Below are 17284 nucleotides of genomic sequence, written 5' to 3'. Positions count from 1 at the left end.
CACGTGGCATATCATGTCAAAGATTCAAGAGATTCTAGTTTGCTATGCTGATCACGTGGCATATCATGTCAAAGATTCAAGAGATTCTAGGGCCGTGAAAGAATAATCTTCAGTGCAGTACAGTCTGCTGCTTAACTTTCAGTAGACTAGTCACATATTCGACTTATTTATCCTAAGTTCCAGGTAAGATTATTTTTCAAAGTGGATACTGGAGAGAATTTATTTCATTTTTATTGCTATGTTTTTATCTATTTTAAAATAAATTAATTAAGACAAAAATAAAAATAAAAATACTATCCCATTAAATAAATAATTGAACTGCATTAAAAAAGGTTTTATTTTTCTTCATCTAGTTCTTCTACTCCTACTCTGTCTCAATTAAGTTACAGTGTTTGTCGTGTTACGACTCGGGGTTTAATTTTAAATAAGTAAAGTAAATAGTAAATCAGTGATTTATATTAATTAATTAATATAAAATACAAGTTTTTAAATAAGTGATAAGATGTGTTTAAAAATTTACACTGAAAAGTTTTATTTTGTTTGTATAAATTAGCTGTTACAAAATTCAAAGGTTAATGATCTTAAGCACTCAGCCAATAAGTGAATCATTTAAATTATAAATAATTGCAGATTTAATTAGCAATTCGTGCACACTAAAATAATATTTTAATGATTGTTTTTATATTCTTGACATTAACTTGTCATTTATTTCCATTCAACTTTCAAATATTCCGAACTTTTCATTCATAAATTTAAGTATTCTAGGCTCATGTGGCTGCTGAGTAAAATTGTGTTAACACCCACGCTGATAATTCCCACGCTCAATAAATATTCCAAAATTAAGTTACAAAAATTCGGTTTTATATAAATTTACTCGAAATAAATTCTAAAAATTTTATGGTCAATATTTTAGGCTTGAGTGGATATTTATGAGATTTATTTATCAAAATTTTTAGACCCTCAAGCCCCTTAGCTCCCTAAGGGCCTTACAAATAAATGATTACATAGTAATGGAAATTATAATAAAAGACAGTATAGAAAAGCAAGAAAAGCCGACATTTCAAAATTTTTAGAAATTTTTTGTTGAAGAAATTTTAATTAAACAATTAAAAAAAAATTTCACATGTAAAATTATAAGTGCAATTTTTTATAAATATCTTTTTAGATTTAATTTAATTAATAAAAAAAAAAAAAAAAATAAAAAATTTTTAGACATCTGCTAACTTTAGTTTCATAAAAATTATGAATTTAAATAAATAGTAATTAATTTTTTAATTATTTATTAGTTGAAAATATAAATTTCACAATATCTATATACAAATTTATGAATATATATGTAGAACTAAAATTAGAGTGATAGTAATTTCTATAAATAAATTTGGTAGCCTGCATCTTTATTATGGAACATACTCTGACGGGTGACGTGAGCCTTGCATAATTCTGGCTTGTCATGTTGCGATTCATCTAACGTTGATGAATGATTTTGACGTTTTTAGGTTGATAAATATCCATGGAAAAAAAATAAATCATTTGTCAAATTGATCAAAAAAAAATTTTTTTTCTCTAAAATTTTTAGTACTTAAAAATTAATCTGAGCACGAATTTAATTGAATTTTAATTAATATTGCCAATAAATAGGGTATTAATGATTCCGATTAGTTAAATAATTCACTATTTTATGATTCCATAATAGTTGGCTCGCTGAGGGCTGTCAGGAACTCTCTTTGAGGTAATTAATTACTCTCCGACTTATTAGAGCTTAAAGTTCCGTTTGTGACTTAGACAAACAGTAGCTACTAAACTTTACCTCAGATTATTATAGAGGCTACGGACTGGAGACCATACTTTGATTCTCACTTTAGTTAGAATCTCCAAGTGTCTTAAGACACAAATTATCTACCGTCACTGACATATGTTCAACCCAAACTTTCGATAGAAAGTTCATAGTTTAGAATTGTTACACATAACTTTACTTGGTATGTTATTTTCTTTGATAATAATTACACAGTGTAGAGGCGCGAATACAAATATTCAATTAAACAATTATTTTAGCGAAAAATTTTTACTTTTTTTTTTTTATTCATTGAATTAGCAATAAAAAAATATTTTTAAAAAATTGCACATGTAATTTTTCAATTTTTTTACATGTGCAATTTTTTCTTTTAATTTTTTTGCAATTATTTTATGAATCAAAACAATTCTAAAAAAAATTAATTTTTTAGATTTTTATAATAATTAAATTATGATAATAAATATTCAGCAAAAAAAAAAAAATCCCCGTGAAGAAATTAAAAAAAATTAAAGCTGCAAATTTTTTAAAACATTTTTTTTATTATAATTGATCGGCTATAAAAATTCTAAATACGGATACAAAATTTATATTATTACTTTTTATCGTACTCAAATTTTTTATAAAATAAATCATTTCTTCTTAGTTTCAAATGAAAGCTATTTGCTTAAAGCAATTTATAAATCAAATGTAGAATAACCCTTTAAAATTTTGTTACTTGGCAAAACATTCAAGTAGCCGCTATACCGATGAAATATAAAGACAGAAAGAGAGATAGAGAAAGATCGACCAGGTCGTTGCGACCAAATTTGGATCGTGGTCGAAGCTTACATACTTTGTGGTGGGGACCTACCACTTGGTCTATATTTGAACACCGGAAACTCTATATTGGTTTTACTAAATGCATAAATGTACTTTTATAATTTTTTTTTTTTTTTTTTTTTTTATTGCAGGAATTCGAGCATAGTTAATAATATTCACCATGGCTGACGATGAGGTTCGGTAAGTATTGAATTATTTTTATTAAATATTTTTTTATTTATAAAAAATTATTTTTAATTTTATTTATTTTTATTTTTCATGTGCGACTTTTACAACATCAATTAAAAAATCCAATTGAAAAATATTGTGATATTTAATTTATTATCATTACCATCATAATATGAAACGTTATCTTTGCAGTATAAACAATTATTTAATAGGTAAGTTTATTTTAGTAATTTATGTTCTTTATTTTCTTAAGTAGTGGTGCTCAAAAATTGTACAGTATACTTTAAATTTATCGCAATTGAAACGGTACATTAAATGATCCAAATACACTTTAGATCTTTGTAAAAAATGTTTACCGAATGAAGTACAGAGGTTTTTGCCTCTGTTTGTTTAATATTATTTAATATTATTTAATATTAACCAGCCGTATGTTTGCTTAATTCACTTTATTTTGTATTTTGTTGATCTCTTTTTTACTAATTTCATTACACGTTCATTTATTGATTAATTCAATGATTAAATTGAAACTGGACAATTTTTTTTGCTACCAAACTTCATTTTTTTTTTTTTTTTTTTTTTTAACGGAAAATAAAGAAATTTTTATAATTTTTTTTTGAGTTGCTGTTTATTTATGAGATTTTTTTTTTTTTTACAGGAAAAACTTCAGAAGAATATTCCATCGATTTGTCGTTATAGAATTCATTTTTGCACATTTATTATTTAAAATTAATGTTATATTTAATTATCTTGAGGAGTAAAAAAAAAATTGATATCACAATGAAGTTTACATCAGAAATTAATATATTTTAAAAAAATTATCTTATTAATATTAAATATAAATTTTTCAACAAAATTTATTTCAATTAAATAGATTTTTAATTTTGATTTGGTAATTTGAAATTTATTTTTTAATAACATTTAAATTGATTATGATATAATATTTAAATTTAATATGAAAAAAAAAAAAAAAAAAAAAAAAAATGTGATAACAATGTTGCAGCTAACTATTTGTGAAAATATTTCTTATCGAATAATTGTGACATTTTTTGCAATTATAAAAAAGATGTTCTGGAACAGAAATGTTGAATGAGAACTTGGAGTCGGTTTTTTGTCGAGTGAATGGCAAAAAAAAAATATGTCAAACGAGACTTTAAAGTGTTTTTCACACTGACAATGTAGGAAAAGAAGAAGAAGCAGGCGGAGACGGAGCGGAAGAGGGCGGAGGTCCGTGCTCGTCTAGAAGAGGCATCTAAGGCGAAAAAAGCCAAGAAAGGTTTCATGACCCCAGATAGAAAAAAAAAGCTCAGGGTACGTGTCTATCTTTTTTTTTCTTTATCAATTATTTCTTCTTCTTCAAATTATTGTAACTTGGATTATAATTCTATTTACAAGTAGAATTACTTCATAAGAATAATTATTTTCTATCACTGTATGAATAATACTGAATTGTTGTATCATTTGTAGTTGCTGTTACGTAAAAAAGCCGCTGAAGAATTGAAAAAAGAACAGGAAAGAAAAGCCGCTGAAAGAAGACGTATTATTGAAGAACGTTGTGGGAAACCTAAAGACGTTGAAAACGTCAGTGAAGGTAACGGATTTATTACAATTATTTATTTATTTAATTATACTTAAATTGAACTATCAAAACAATATTTGCATACTTGATTAGAACAATACAGAACAAGAATAAAATAAAAATCCATTGACACAATCTTAGCCAATATTCAAACATACTCAACATGTCGTTAATTCCTTGTATTAATTTTTAAAGTAATTAACGGCCAGCAATTTGTGTATGGCTGAGACGGATCATCTCTGTTAAGTAATGCTAAATGGGAGGGGTGCTAATTGGTTCGGTGACCAATCAACCAGGCGTTAAATTTCCGGTGATTAATTGCTCAGCAAAAAGTGAAATCTACAAATAACGATTTAGATCGTGGAATATATTCAGGCTTTTGATAGATACAATATCTGTTATTCTGATATCCAGAAAACTGAGAGAATGAAGAAGAACAGATTGAAGATATTGAATTGAGTTTCTTGACATTTTTCGATTTATTCTTTCAAATGCGTTTCAGTTATATAATAAGGATAAGGCGGCTGCTGTGGTGAAAGAGGGAGGGATTTCCAGCTTATAAAAATAGTTATGTCAAAAAAAAAAAAATTAATATGATATATCAAAGGTCGAATGGGCTGACATATATATATATATATATATATATATATATATATATATATATATATATATATATATATATATATATATATATCACATTTATCTTATTAATAAGAATTGAAAAATATATCTTATAACCCTCTGTAATTTTCACCTTAACTACCTCAGTCATTATTTTTTATTAGTATTTTTTTTTTTCACTTAGTTATAACATATTAACAAGATTAAATGTTATTAAAAAATTTTAGATGATAGACAATTTATATTGGATAAATTATAAATATTAGAAATGACAATTTGAGGGAAATTATTGGCTGTACCATTTTTAAACATACACAGAGAGAAAAAAAGTCTTGAGTCAAATGTAAATTTTTTTAAATAAAAAAAATTTTGAGGAAGACTGAAAAATTGTAATAATTGATTTGTCTAAAATCTAAAATTTATGATTACCTCTTTTTTTTTTTATTTTTAATAATTAGCATATTAAACCTGTAATTTTACAAATTATTACTTTATTATTATATTAATATACTCAATTTTTAATGAACTTATTTCGTATAATAATAAACTAAATTTGATTAAAAATGAATTGATAAAACATTTTAAACATGTATACATAAAAACTACTAAATAACTCAATGTAACAATTGTTGATGCACAGAAGCGTTGAAACGTGTACTGCGGGACTACCACAGTAGGATTTGTCAATTGGAAGACCAAAAATTCGATAGTGAACATATCGTTAAAAAAAAGGATTACGAGGTATAAATTTTGTGATGGAAAAAATCGGCTACATATTTTTAAATAAATAAATATCTTAAACGATATTATGATATGATGATGATAAATCTTTCAAATTTGCACGATTCATGCACTACTGCTGAGTGCTTTGCAAATTTCGTCATATATATTTCTTTATATATATTTTCATATTCTGTAATACTTTTCATACATATTCAGTTATTTATTATTTTTCTTTTTTTCAAATTAACATTTCAAATCGTCATCGCTGTTGTTCTGTTTTTTCATTAAAATACTGTTTTACTTTTTGCTACTATGTGTTTTTTGGAAAAAAAAAATTATGCTCGACAAAAATTTTATAGCATTTTATTGTGAATAATCGTGATCGCGCACTGAAGAAGCTTCTATTCGGAATTGCTGTAAAACTGATGGCTCTTGGCTCTTACATTTAACGAACAAAAACTTTTTATTAATTTTTTTTTCGATAAATTTCAGTCTTCAATCTATCTGCTCTTTTTCTTCGCACGATAATTCTTAAACGCAAATTTTTATAAGATCAAATTTTATTTAACAAAAACAATTTATTAATAAAATTATAAAATTATATATGTTTATTTTTTTATACCGTGGCATATTTATAGTTTTAATCCATTTTCGACTTTTTATTCCGAGGACAGTAATTTTCTGTTGAATAAATATGTTATTCATATAATGGTAATAAAAAGTAGTTTTGAATTAAGTAAACATTTCTTAATTAAAAAGATATGTATTTGCTTCAAACAAATATTTACTTATCTCTTAAATATTTATCAGATACGTAAGTTTATTTTTTTACTCTATTTTATTTTTCTTCAACGTTCTTCAAAATATTGTAGGATGCAAATAACAATTATAAAAATGAATTACTTTCTTCTTAATGAATAAATTACATTAGTAAACAAATTATCATATCTTTTACAGTATTTTAAAGGCAACAATGTAATTATTTTTCTCGTAAATTAAATTTTTAAATTAATATTCCCATTATATATTTTATCAATACGTGAATTGATCTTAGCAAGCGACTAATCGGTACAGTAAATTGAATAATAAGTATTTCGCCGCTCGCGGGTTAATTTTAATAAATCTATAACCGATATTAAGCGTAAAAAATCCCAACTAATTGATCATTAATTGTCATAACAATAATTTTAATTAGAAGAAAATCAATAAGAAATATTGTTCTTTCTTCTCTTTGTTCATTTTAATCATTGTTTTAAAATGATCGGTACAATTCAATTATTTTCCCTTTATATTAAACGTACAATTATAAATATGCCCGAATTATTGATTTAATTCTTTATTATTTTTTTATTAAAGTACTATTATTAAATTTATCTATCAATTTTTAATAAAATTTTTAAATAAAAATTGATCTTATCTTCGCTCTATTTCTGCATAAATTTACAAACACAAACACACACTGACATATTAATTACATCAATGCTATCTGCTGAAATGGTTTCTGTCATTTAGTATTTATGTTCAAATTTTTTTACATCACATATTTTTAAACTATTTATACTACTTATTTTAAATAACACTAAATATTAACAAAAAATTAAGTTAAGGTTTTAACAAAAAAAAAAAAAAAAAAAAAACATTACAATTTAATGAATTATATTTGTTTTCGATAAAAATGGAAACAACCCCAACAATAATAATTTAATTAATCAACTACAATTTATATATTAAGTAGGTTTAAATATATATATATATATATATATATATATATATATATATATATATATATATATATATATATATATATATATATATATATATATATATATATATATATATGTGAATAAATCAATCATCTTCTTAATTTTAGCGGGTAGATATTATTTTTAATAGCTAAAAACGAATGTATAAATTTATTTAAAAAAAAATAATTTATTGAATAATATTTATTAGCTGCATTGAAGGCAATTCTGAAGCTGTATCACAAAAGGATTGTACTGTTAGAGGAGCAGAAATATGACCTAGAGCTTGAAGCCGACAATAAAGATTTTGAGGTTTTGATAAAAATGAATCAAATTAGCAAAGTAATTGCATTATAATGCTAATTTATTTTTAACAGCATTTATATTTTAGTATTTCAGCACATTATTTTAGTACTTATAAATTTCAACTAATTTTATTTTAGTAAAGTAAATTTTAAAAAGTAGTACTATTTTTTTTTGTATTTCACATCGGTATAATTAATTTAAAAGTAATATTTATATTTTATTAATTAGTATCAATGCAGAGTAGATTGCTAGAAGTAGTTATTTTTAATTAGTATTTAATTGTTAAAGCAGATAATTAATATTTATTAATAATTGTAATTACTGATAAAATTTAATTTGATTTTTTATTTTGAATTTAAAAAAATATGATTCCGGCCAGGATCGAACTGGCGGCCTTCTGCGTGTAAAGCAGATGTGATAACCGCTACACCACGGAACCTGTTTGTAGAGAGAGCAAAAACAGTAGTGTTATTCGGAGCGGACAAGAGGACTGAAACACTCTCTTAAGATTAGATTTAAATAGAATAACTAGTATTACATATTAGATTTTAATAATGAAAAGTCAAGTAATATAAAAAAAAATAGTTTAGATAAATTTTTTAAATGCACACCTCGATCGCTTACGTTAATATAAAAATGGTAAATTTTAGTTGACTTTTCGGCCAATTTAAAGAGATTTTTAAATTTTGCTAATTGTTAGATATTAATAAACACTATTAAAGTACAAAGATTTGTAAAATATACTTTAAAAAATTTAAATAAGGAAGAATATAAATAGATAGTACACATTAAAGAGAGAAAGAGGGGGATATGTGTCTAAATATACCAATGAAAGAAAAGTTGGAAAGACAAGTGGACTGTAAATGAATGACTCGTTGTATTCACTCTGCTTAATACACACCATATTAAAATTTATTTTTTCACTTATCAATTTTTTTTTTTTTTAAGTGCACTGATTAATTATTTCAAATATTTGGTTCTTCAAAAAATTTATCATTTATTAAAAAAAAATACTTCAATTGCTTTTTCATAGTAATTAATTTTTCAAAAAAAAAAAAAATAAATAAATTGTTAATTTAATATTTGTTGATGAGTGAATAAAATATTTAAAGTAACTCAATTTAAAAATAATATTGATTAAAATTTTTAAATTTTTTACGATTAATTTATTAATTAAATAAAAAATCAATCGATATAAAAAATAAATTTTTCGTGGCGTGAATAAAGTAAAAAAATTAATTTCAAATTTAATTTTTTAGAATTTTAATTCTATTCTACTTAGAATAATTTGATTAGTCGATCAAATGAAAAATCTTATAAAGTTAATCAGATCCTATTAATATCTTTTAAACGATAAGGATTTCGTTAACGAATTTCAATAAGTAATATCCGGAGGATTTATGGAAAGTTATTATAAGGTAATTAACTTTATTAACTGCGTCTGACAGCTCTTATCGTATTATCCCACAGATCAATAGATCAGGGGTGTCACGACAAAAAAAAAACTGGAATCGGCTTTTTGTATATGTAGAATTGACTTTATGGGAGTGATAATTTAGCGATTGAGGAACAGATAAAATAAAAAAAATCTGATCGTACAAATTTTGAGAACACATTAAAAAATTAAACAGTTTCCATATTGTTCTTTGTCCATGTTATTTTTTTAGCTGAGCTCCAGACCCTTTGCACAGCCTATTGGCACAGAATTTACGCACTTGAAGGTGATAAATTTGATCTTGAGAGAACAAGTAGATTGAGAGCTTTTGAGGTAATTAGCGAAAAAAATACCGATCTGCTGCAATTATATACAAATTTTACTTAAAATTTTTTATTTTTCATAATATTATTAAACAAATGGAAGCTGAAATAATGCCAAGTGCACGGCTAAAATCGCGATGAAATGTAATTAAAAAAATAATAAGCAAACAAAAAAAAAAAAAAAACAATATTTTTTAATAATGATAGATAATAACTTTATATTAATTGCGATTTTGTTTTTTAATTATTAAATTTATAGCTTTCGCAAAAATCTTCGTTTATACATACATATGATATTATATTCTACACAATATTCAAATTTAACAAAAATATTACTCTATCATTTCGTCCCACTTAATATTTAATAATAATATTACTTTAAATATCATTTTCCTTTACAATTAATCCTTTGTATACTTTAATTCAAAATTGATATAACGAATTAAAAACTAAAACATTATATACATCTATAAACATAAAATTAACTTCTTGTAATCAACGATAAAATTATTTATTTAACATTTATATGATGAATTTTCAAACAGTTAAAAGAAAATAGCAATCATTTATTTAAAATGAATTTTTTTTTCGCTCTCCGTCTTCTTGTAGAGGACTTGAAGGAGATTTGCCAAGCGTATTACGAACGCGTCTACGCGTGTGAGGGTCAAAAGTGGGATTTGGAGCGTGAAGTACGGAAAAGGGACTATGAGGTACAATATAACCCCACAATCGAACCCATTTAATTAAACAGTCCTTTAATTTATAAATTTTCTACCTTCATTATTATTTGCTGAAATTATAATACAAAAAAAGTATATAATTTTGGCATACATAATATTTATACAGAGATATATAATATTATATGCTACGAAGCTAATAAGTGGTGAATCTGGCATGAGTTTTTTTTTTTTTTTTTTTTTTAAATTTGTTAGTGGGCTGTCTCACCTGAGAACTTGTGGAGATTTTGTAACCTTTGCTGCGCTTGGGAAGATAATTTATCCCCATTCGTACTCACTCCAGTAACATAGCATCGTCGATCGGTTCGGTCTAGAAACTCACCAATGTCATAATGGACCACTTAAGCGCCTCGTAGCACAAATAACTATTAATTTACGCACTGATTTTTAATCAAAGTTGAATTATTAGTATAATCATGATTTTTTTAAATATTTAATTTTTTTATAAAAATACATGACATGATTTTTTGATTTCATATTTTATAAAGACAAAATATGAACAAATGTGCGTTTATTTTTTCAAGTATTTTATGTTAAATAAGTACGTGTACGTTAATTTTATTTAAAAATAGTTGACACATTTTAGATTCATTTTTAAGGTGATAGAATATAATGATCTATATAATAAATGTGAAGATGTATAAAGGATGAAATAATTTTTAATTGATATTAAAAAAAATTTTTTTAATTTCTAAAATATTTAAGATTTTTATATTAAAAAAAAAATAATATTTAATGTTTGAATTTTATATGTGTTTTTGGCTACTTAAATTAACTACTTAATCAGCTCGAATAAATATTTATTTCTTCCTTTATAAAAAATATATGAAAAAGAAAAAGTAATTGAAGAAATTAAATAGAAAAAATTATAATTTTATTTAAAAAATAATATTTAATTTAATATATTTATCAAATTTTGTTTTGTTTAATTTCTTCATTTATTAAATGAAAGGACATTAGATATAAACATAGACTTTCAGTGTGGTCGATGAGTGTTTGTGAGTGCGGTGCAAAATCACGTTTTTTATTTTAGTTAAAGTTTAAAAGATATCCAATAGTTTAATAAAATAATGTTTAATTCATACCATATGTATTTATTATATTTAAAAATGTTTAAAAGTCATACCTCAAATAATAATTAAAATTATGAATAACTAATAATTGCATGGCTTATTCATCACTACTTATTCCGCTTGAAGTTTTCTTGTTACTTTATGTATAATTTATTTTTGCAAGACACCACTCGACATTCTAAATGTGTGATGATTGATGTGGGTCCTATTTGAATTATACTATCATTATATAACGTCGTGAAAAGGTGCAATTTATACATGGATTGATCTTTTTATGATGGATTACGTGTTACTTTTTTTATTTTTTTATTTTTACTCAATACTTTTAATTGAAATTGTTAGTTATATCGGATTTTTATTTTTTTTTATTTTCATTCGTTTGTGTATTTTCTTTTTTTTTTTTTTTTCGTTAACATTTGTTGTTTGTATTTTCAAATAAAAGTTTTTATGCGACCAATAAGCCCTTTTACGTACTTGCGCACCTCGTGATTCCTCTTGTCCCAACTTGTGGCTCTCACAGATAAACAACAAAACAGAACAAAAAAAAAAAAAAAAAACAACGCGTTGACGAATTTCCTCATTCAAGAGAGCAAACACAACCCAGAGAGAGTGGGTGTGTGCAAACAAAAAATTATCTAGAAACTATTGTATATCGTTGTTACTCGTTGATTACTACCAATTTAATAACTCTGTTATGTATGTTTGTATACCATATAAATTTGGTATAGAAATCCTTTTTGTTACACCTATTATTTTCTTGTTTTCTTTTTATGTTTACGGTCTGGAATTTTGGATTTTAATTTATTTAATCAATTTAATTAATAAAATTAATTGTAAAAGATTTTGCACCAACCCACACACCATAAACCAACAAATTGCGAATTTTATTTATTATTTCACGGCTAGTGATATTTATATAAAAATAATTTACTGTGTATTTTGTTAATTGATGGCGATAAAAAAAAAAAAAAAAAAAAAAAAAAAACAGAATTTTTTATATAAATATTCACATTTAATTATCTATGAAATTCATTTATTAATTGATAAATTTATTCTGAATTGAATTTCACAGTTTATAATTAAAATTTAACTTGATGCGTTTTTTTAATAATATTAATAATAATTAATTATTAATAAATGTACATGAGAGGTACATATGTGCATAAATATATGTTACAGGAATAATTAGTTTATAATTCTAGATTTAAGTAGAAAAAGTTTACTGACTGGGACCAGTTAAATTGTAAAAATTAAAAAATTTACTGTAATTTTTTAATTAAATAGTTATGCGAAATGATAAACATGAATCATTACTTTTACGCTTATTTTATGTCTTTAACTTTTTAGTTTTGTATTATATAATAGTAATAGAAATGTAGAATTTATTTTTTAGGAGTTATTTATCGCTTTCCTTGTTGCTTGTGCTTAAAATTTTTGCTAATATAGTTTTTAAGGATAATTTTAGACGTAACAAAAATAATTAAAGCAATAAGTAATAAAATAATATATTAATAAAAATTACTTTTTATAAATTAACATTAACAATGTTATTTTAATAAAATTTTTGTATGCAGATCTCCGAACTCAACAGTCAGGTGAATGATCTCAGAGGCAAATTGTAAGTAATTTTTAATTCAAAGAATGTTTTATTTTATTAATTAAAATTTTATTTGTTTAGTGTGAAACCTGCTTTGAAAAAGGTTTCCAAGTATGAAAACAAATTCGCCAAGCTTCAGAAGAAAGCAGCTGAATTTAATTTCAGAAATCAACTCAAACAAGTTAAGAAGAAGGAATTCACTTTGGAAGAAGAGGACAAAGAGGTAAATTTATTTATTTTCATCTCTTTCATTTTTAAATAAATCATAAGTCAAAATTATCTTTATTATTCTCATTTTTATGATATTACTAAAGGAATTGGTAGGATATTCATAATTAATTTTTTACCATAACTAATCAAATGAATTTTTTAATTTTGAAGACTTTTTTCTTCTGCAAACTCTAAATTCTTCACTAATTCCTTTATTTTATCTGTGATATAATTAAAATAAAAAATTTTATTTTATCGTAAATCAACTATGGTCAAAATTTTGAGTATTTGTTGTATAGAGGCAGGTAAAAGTAGTTAATTTGTTTTTGCTTCTCTGCATAAGATGTATATTTGTGATTTTTTTTTTTTTTTTTTTTTTTACATAAAGTAGAATTTATATTCGTTACTATTTGTACATATTATACACACAAACGTTAATACAGGATGTATCTGATTGTTTTCTAAATGTATTTATTAGTTTGTTGTATTATTTGTATTTTTTATCAGTTTATCAAGGAGATGTATTGAAAAATTACAGCATTGTGTTTTGTAATTTTTTATACATATATTTAAAACAGAGCCTAAAAATTTCTTAAAAATGCTCACGATGATTAAATTTAAATCAGTAAATTTTTAGTCTAATCTGCTGAAAAAAATTTTGATTTTTAACTTTGAAAAAATTAAAATTTAATTTCAGAAATTAAATTAAAAAGTTTTTACCTCAGAATTTAAATTACATGATAAAATATTGAAGCATAGAAAAATCATCTCCTTGATAAAGAAGTGATAAAAATAATAAACTATTTGTAAAATAAAATTGTTGGTATTAGTAGTTAATATTAGATAGGTGATGAGTGTTGTTATCTTCACAGCCTAAGAAGTCCGAGAAAGCAGAATGGCAGACGAAGAAATAATTTACCCCACGCATTCTCAAAATATGACACACACACACAGTAGATTATTGAAATACTTTAAATGATAGCTAACTTTGAAATAATTATCATTCAAAGTCGTAGAGACGTTGATGACGAAATCCCTGGACCAAAAAATATTTTATTTGATTTTCTTGATTATAAAACTAATTTATTTATTTATTTAGTAGTTTCCATCTTATGATAAGCTCACATTCTCATTCTTCTACTAATTATTAATTCCTTATCATTAATTAATAATTAATTATTTATTTATTCCTCGATTTTCGGTTTTCTTTTTTCTATTTTGATCTAATTGTCAATTATTACTCTTCTGTTCCCTTCTCAGTAACATTTGTATAAAAATGTGTAAAGTAAAATAAAGTTATTAAAATAAATATATTTTATTTGACTAAACGAACGTTAAAAACGCAACGTGATACCGAAAAATAGACATCAAAAGGTGAGAATGCCATACAACACTATTTCCCTTATACACGAGTTTATTATTCTCACTAGGTATATATACATAACGATGAAAGCGCTTCTTCTTATAATCAATTTCCAGTCAACTTATCATAACACCAAAACTTTACTTTAGCTTATTTAAATAAACGCAAAATATCTACTTTAATAAAAATAAATTTATTTCCTGCCATGTATATTTCGTTTATTTATTTTCTATTGCAGAATTTTAACTTTTGAGTGGTCAGAATCAAACCAATTATTAAACTAACTATTACGTACGAACAAAGTTGTATTATTCAACAAAATTGTTTAAAAATATCTGCATCGCACTTTGAATGTGTTGTAGAACTTTGTTTTCATGAATAATTTAGCTTAAACTTTATTCACTCTTTCTTCAAAACAAAAAAATTGATTGTTTTTTGTGGAATACTTCGAGTTAAAAAAATGAACTTATTTACTAACGGATCTATTGAAAGTAAAATTGTTTTTAAAGTTTTAGAATAAAATAGAAGCGGTCTTTTTAACGATTTTGGTGTTTGGCTTTAGTTTCTTTTACATTAAATTATTTTTTTAAAATAATAATTAATAAAAATCAATTTAATTATCATCGAGGAACAAAAAATGAAATGACTGCTCAAAAGTTAAACAATGTCGCTCTTTCAGTATTTTTCAACAGATTTTGCTGTCAAGCTTCAAAAGTTGTGTTAATATTGTGTAATTGTTTTCTATCGTTTTATCTGAGGTTTTGCTGTAAAAATTATATCAATTATATAATTGAATAAAAGATATAAAAAATCTCAGATATTTCGAAAACCGACGCAGTTATATTTAATGATAAATGTAAAAACTGTAAAATTAATGAATTAATATTTTTTAAAATAATCACTGAGTGTTTTATCTTGATAATATTATTTATCAAATTTTTTAAATATTTATACAGAAGACACTCAATGATTATACTGTCGGTACAGATTGCTTAAGTATTTGTCTATGTCGTATTTGACTAATATTTTTTGCTCTTACACTATGATTGCAGAATGCCTCAAAAGATAAGGTAAAATTCTAATGCCAGTCACAAATGGGATAAAGTATAATTCCAAATTCGAAATTACTTTTATTTATTATTTTTACCTTTTACTATTACTAAAAAAAACAAACTGTTTAAAGAATTTTATTTTTTCGTAGTTTAGTTTCACTACCGCCTGTAGCACGGAATTAGAAGTGTTACATCTTTAATTACAAATTTAAAATTTAATTTAATTTATTAAAATATTTATTCCCTTTCTTCTGTCTTTACATAAAATAATCTGACTTGAAAATGTATCATTTAATTATCAATCATGAAAATAACGACTAGTCATTAGTTTAGTTTTATTTAGTCTATTCATTCATTAAATAATGAATCAATTGACTCAATAAGATCTGCAATTAATAGAGAGTATTAGAACTCCAATAAAAAATTTAATTCTGCGTCAATGTCATGCGTGTGTGCAAATGAATGTATTGTTCTTTTGTCTTGTATCTAATAATTATTAATTAGTCTCTAGCAAGCATTTATTCGATAGTTACTAGTTGTTAGAAATTACTAAATGCAATGACCATAGAAATTTTTCTTTTATTTTAAAATATATTGCAAATTCGTTGATAAATTTATTTAATTTTTCAGAAAAAACCAGATTGGTCCAAGAAAGGAGATGAAAAGAAGGTAAAAGAAGAAGAACCACCAGTCGAGGCATGAGAAATATCAATTCTACCTAAAAACATCATCCAAAATAAAAAATTTTCATTTTTTTGTTTTTAACCCTTCAATTTTTGTGTAATCAGAATCCCGTGCTACCCTGTCTTGTATTTTCGTTATTTTTTAAATTTAAAGTAATTAATCATTGTAAAATAATTATATTTGTTTAGTAATTACTTTTGTGTTTATCGTCATAAAAAAATCGTAAATAATATGTGAAAAAAATTACCAAAATTAAAATGGTTTTTATTTTTTTTTTAATTATCCTGATTGTTAAATAAAAAATTATGGAAAAAAAATCTTGAACCAGGTCAATAATTGTGAAGAATTTCATTATATTTAATCAAGTGGAAAAATTCTTGAACCAAGTAAAAATTATTTAAATCAAGAAAATTTTCATTTTATAAACTTTTTTTCTTTAGTTTACGATATAAAGTGTAAAAAAATGCAGTTATGCAAAAGAAAAAATTTTTTTCGAACTAAATAGAGAATCAAATTAGAGAACAATTTTGATTTCTCTAATTTCCAACAAATAATCACAAAAATGTTCACTTTTTTAAAAGAAATTTTTTTTTCTCAGTGAAGAGAAATTCATACGGTAAAATTTTTGTTTCATAACTTTTAATTGTTCCTGAATGAATAATATCATTGAAAAAAATTTTAAATCACAATAATTAATGCATAAATTTACGAACATATCGTATAACTAGTTTGAAATAAAGTACTATTGAACACTTAATTGGAAAAATTTTTAGTTAGAGGAAATGTGTCTCTATAAAATGTAAGGACTACAAATCGGTAGGTACGACTAGTGATTTTCTGCTTATTAATACTTTGCTATTTAAATAAATTTTTTTTCTGGTTATCGAAAATTGGATTGATGCATTTTTTAATTAAAAATATACAAGTAAATAACATTGCAGCTAAAAATATATGAATATGATTTTCAACCATAAGAGCATCAGAGTTTTGATCACAATGTTTAGACGTTGTTAGGCCCTAATTATCGGTTGTGTGTTTTAAATCACCGAAGTAAAGTCTGTAG

The 17284-nt window shown here is 23.9% G+C and overlaps 1 protein-coding gene, 1 long non-coding RNA gene and 1 other non-coding gene across 9 annotated transcripts; 2 read left to right on the top strand and 1 right to left on the bottom strand.

Moving 5' to 3' along the window:
* Positions 1-69: 69 nt before the first annotated feature.
* Positions 70-16479, top strand: LOC141534406 (troponin I-like). Of its 7 annotated transcripts, none has more exons than XR_012480414.1 (9): positions 70-183; positions 2743-2786; positions 3959-4087; positions 4244-4367; positions 5617-5717; positions 12890-12933; positions 12994-13135; positions 13995-14496; positions 16168-16479. XR_012480414.1 is itself a non-coding variant. In XM_074253746.1 (8 exons), the coding sequence occupies exons 2-8, from the start codon at positions 2772-2774 to the stop codon at positions 16237-16239; spliced, it is 627 nt and encodes a 208-aa protein (XP_074109847.1). In that variant the 5' UTR covers positions 71-183; positions 2743-2771; the 3' UTR covers positions 16240-16479. The 7 variants fall into 7 exon arrangements, 4 of the variants coding, with proteins under 4 accessions (XP_074109847.1, XP_074109850.1, XP_074109848.1 ...); XR_012480412.1 differs by lacking the exon at positions 5617-5717 and adding an exon at positions 10115-10215 and having other exon boundaries at positions 71-183; XR_012480413.1 differs by lacking the exon at positions 5617-5717 and adding an exon at positions 10115-10215 and having other exon boundaries at positions 71-183; positions 13995-14552.
* Positions 2806-3776, top strand: LOC141534410 (uncharacterized). The gene is made up of 2 exons (XR_012480415.1): positions 2806-2991; positions 3435-3776. It is a non-coding gene; the product is annotated as an uncharacterized LOC141534410 (long non-coding RNA).
* Positions 8114-8186, bottom strand: Trnav-uac (transfer RNA valine (anticodon UAC)). Its single transcript has one exon. It is a non-coding gene; the product is annotated as a tRNA-Val (tRNA).
* Positions 16480-17284: the final 805 nt, after the last annotated feature.

The sequence above is a fragment of the Cotesia typhae genome, unplaced genomic scaffold, assembly GCF_013202065.1.
Source record: "Cotesia typhae breed Kobodo isofemale line unplaced genomic scaffold, CoteBio_Ctyphae scaffold_13, whole genome shotgun sequence".
NCBI classification, from domain to species: domain Eukaryota; kingdom Metazoa; phylum Arthropoda; class Insecta; order Hymenoptera; family Braconidae; genus Cotesia; species Cotesia typhae.
Note: the sequence above shows the minus strand (reverse complement) of the source record. Positions and strands in the feature narration are given on the sequence as shown.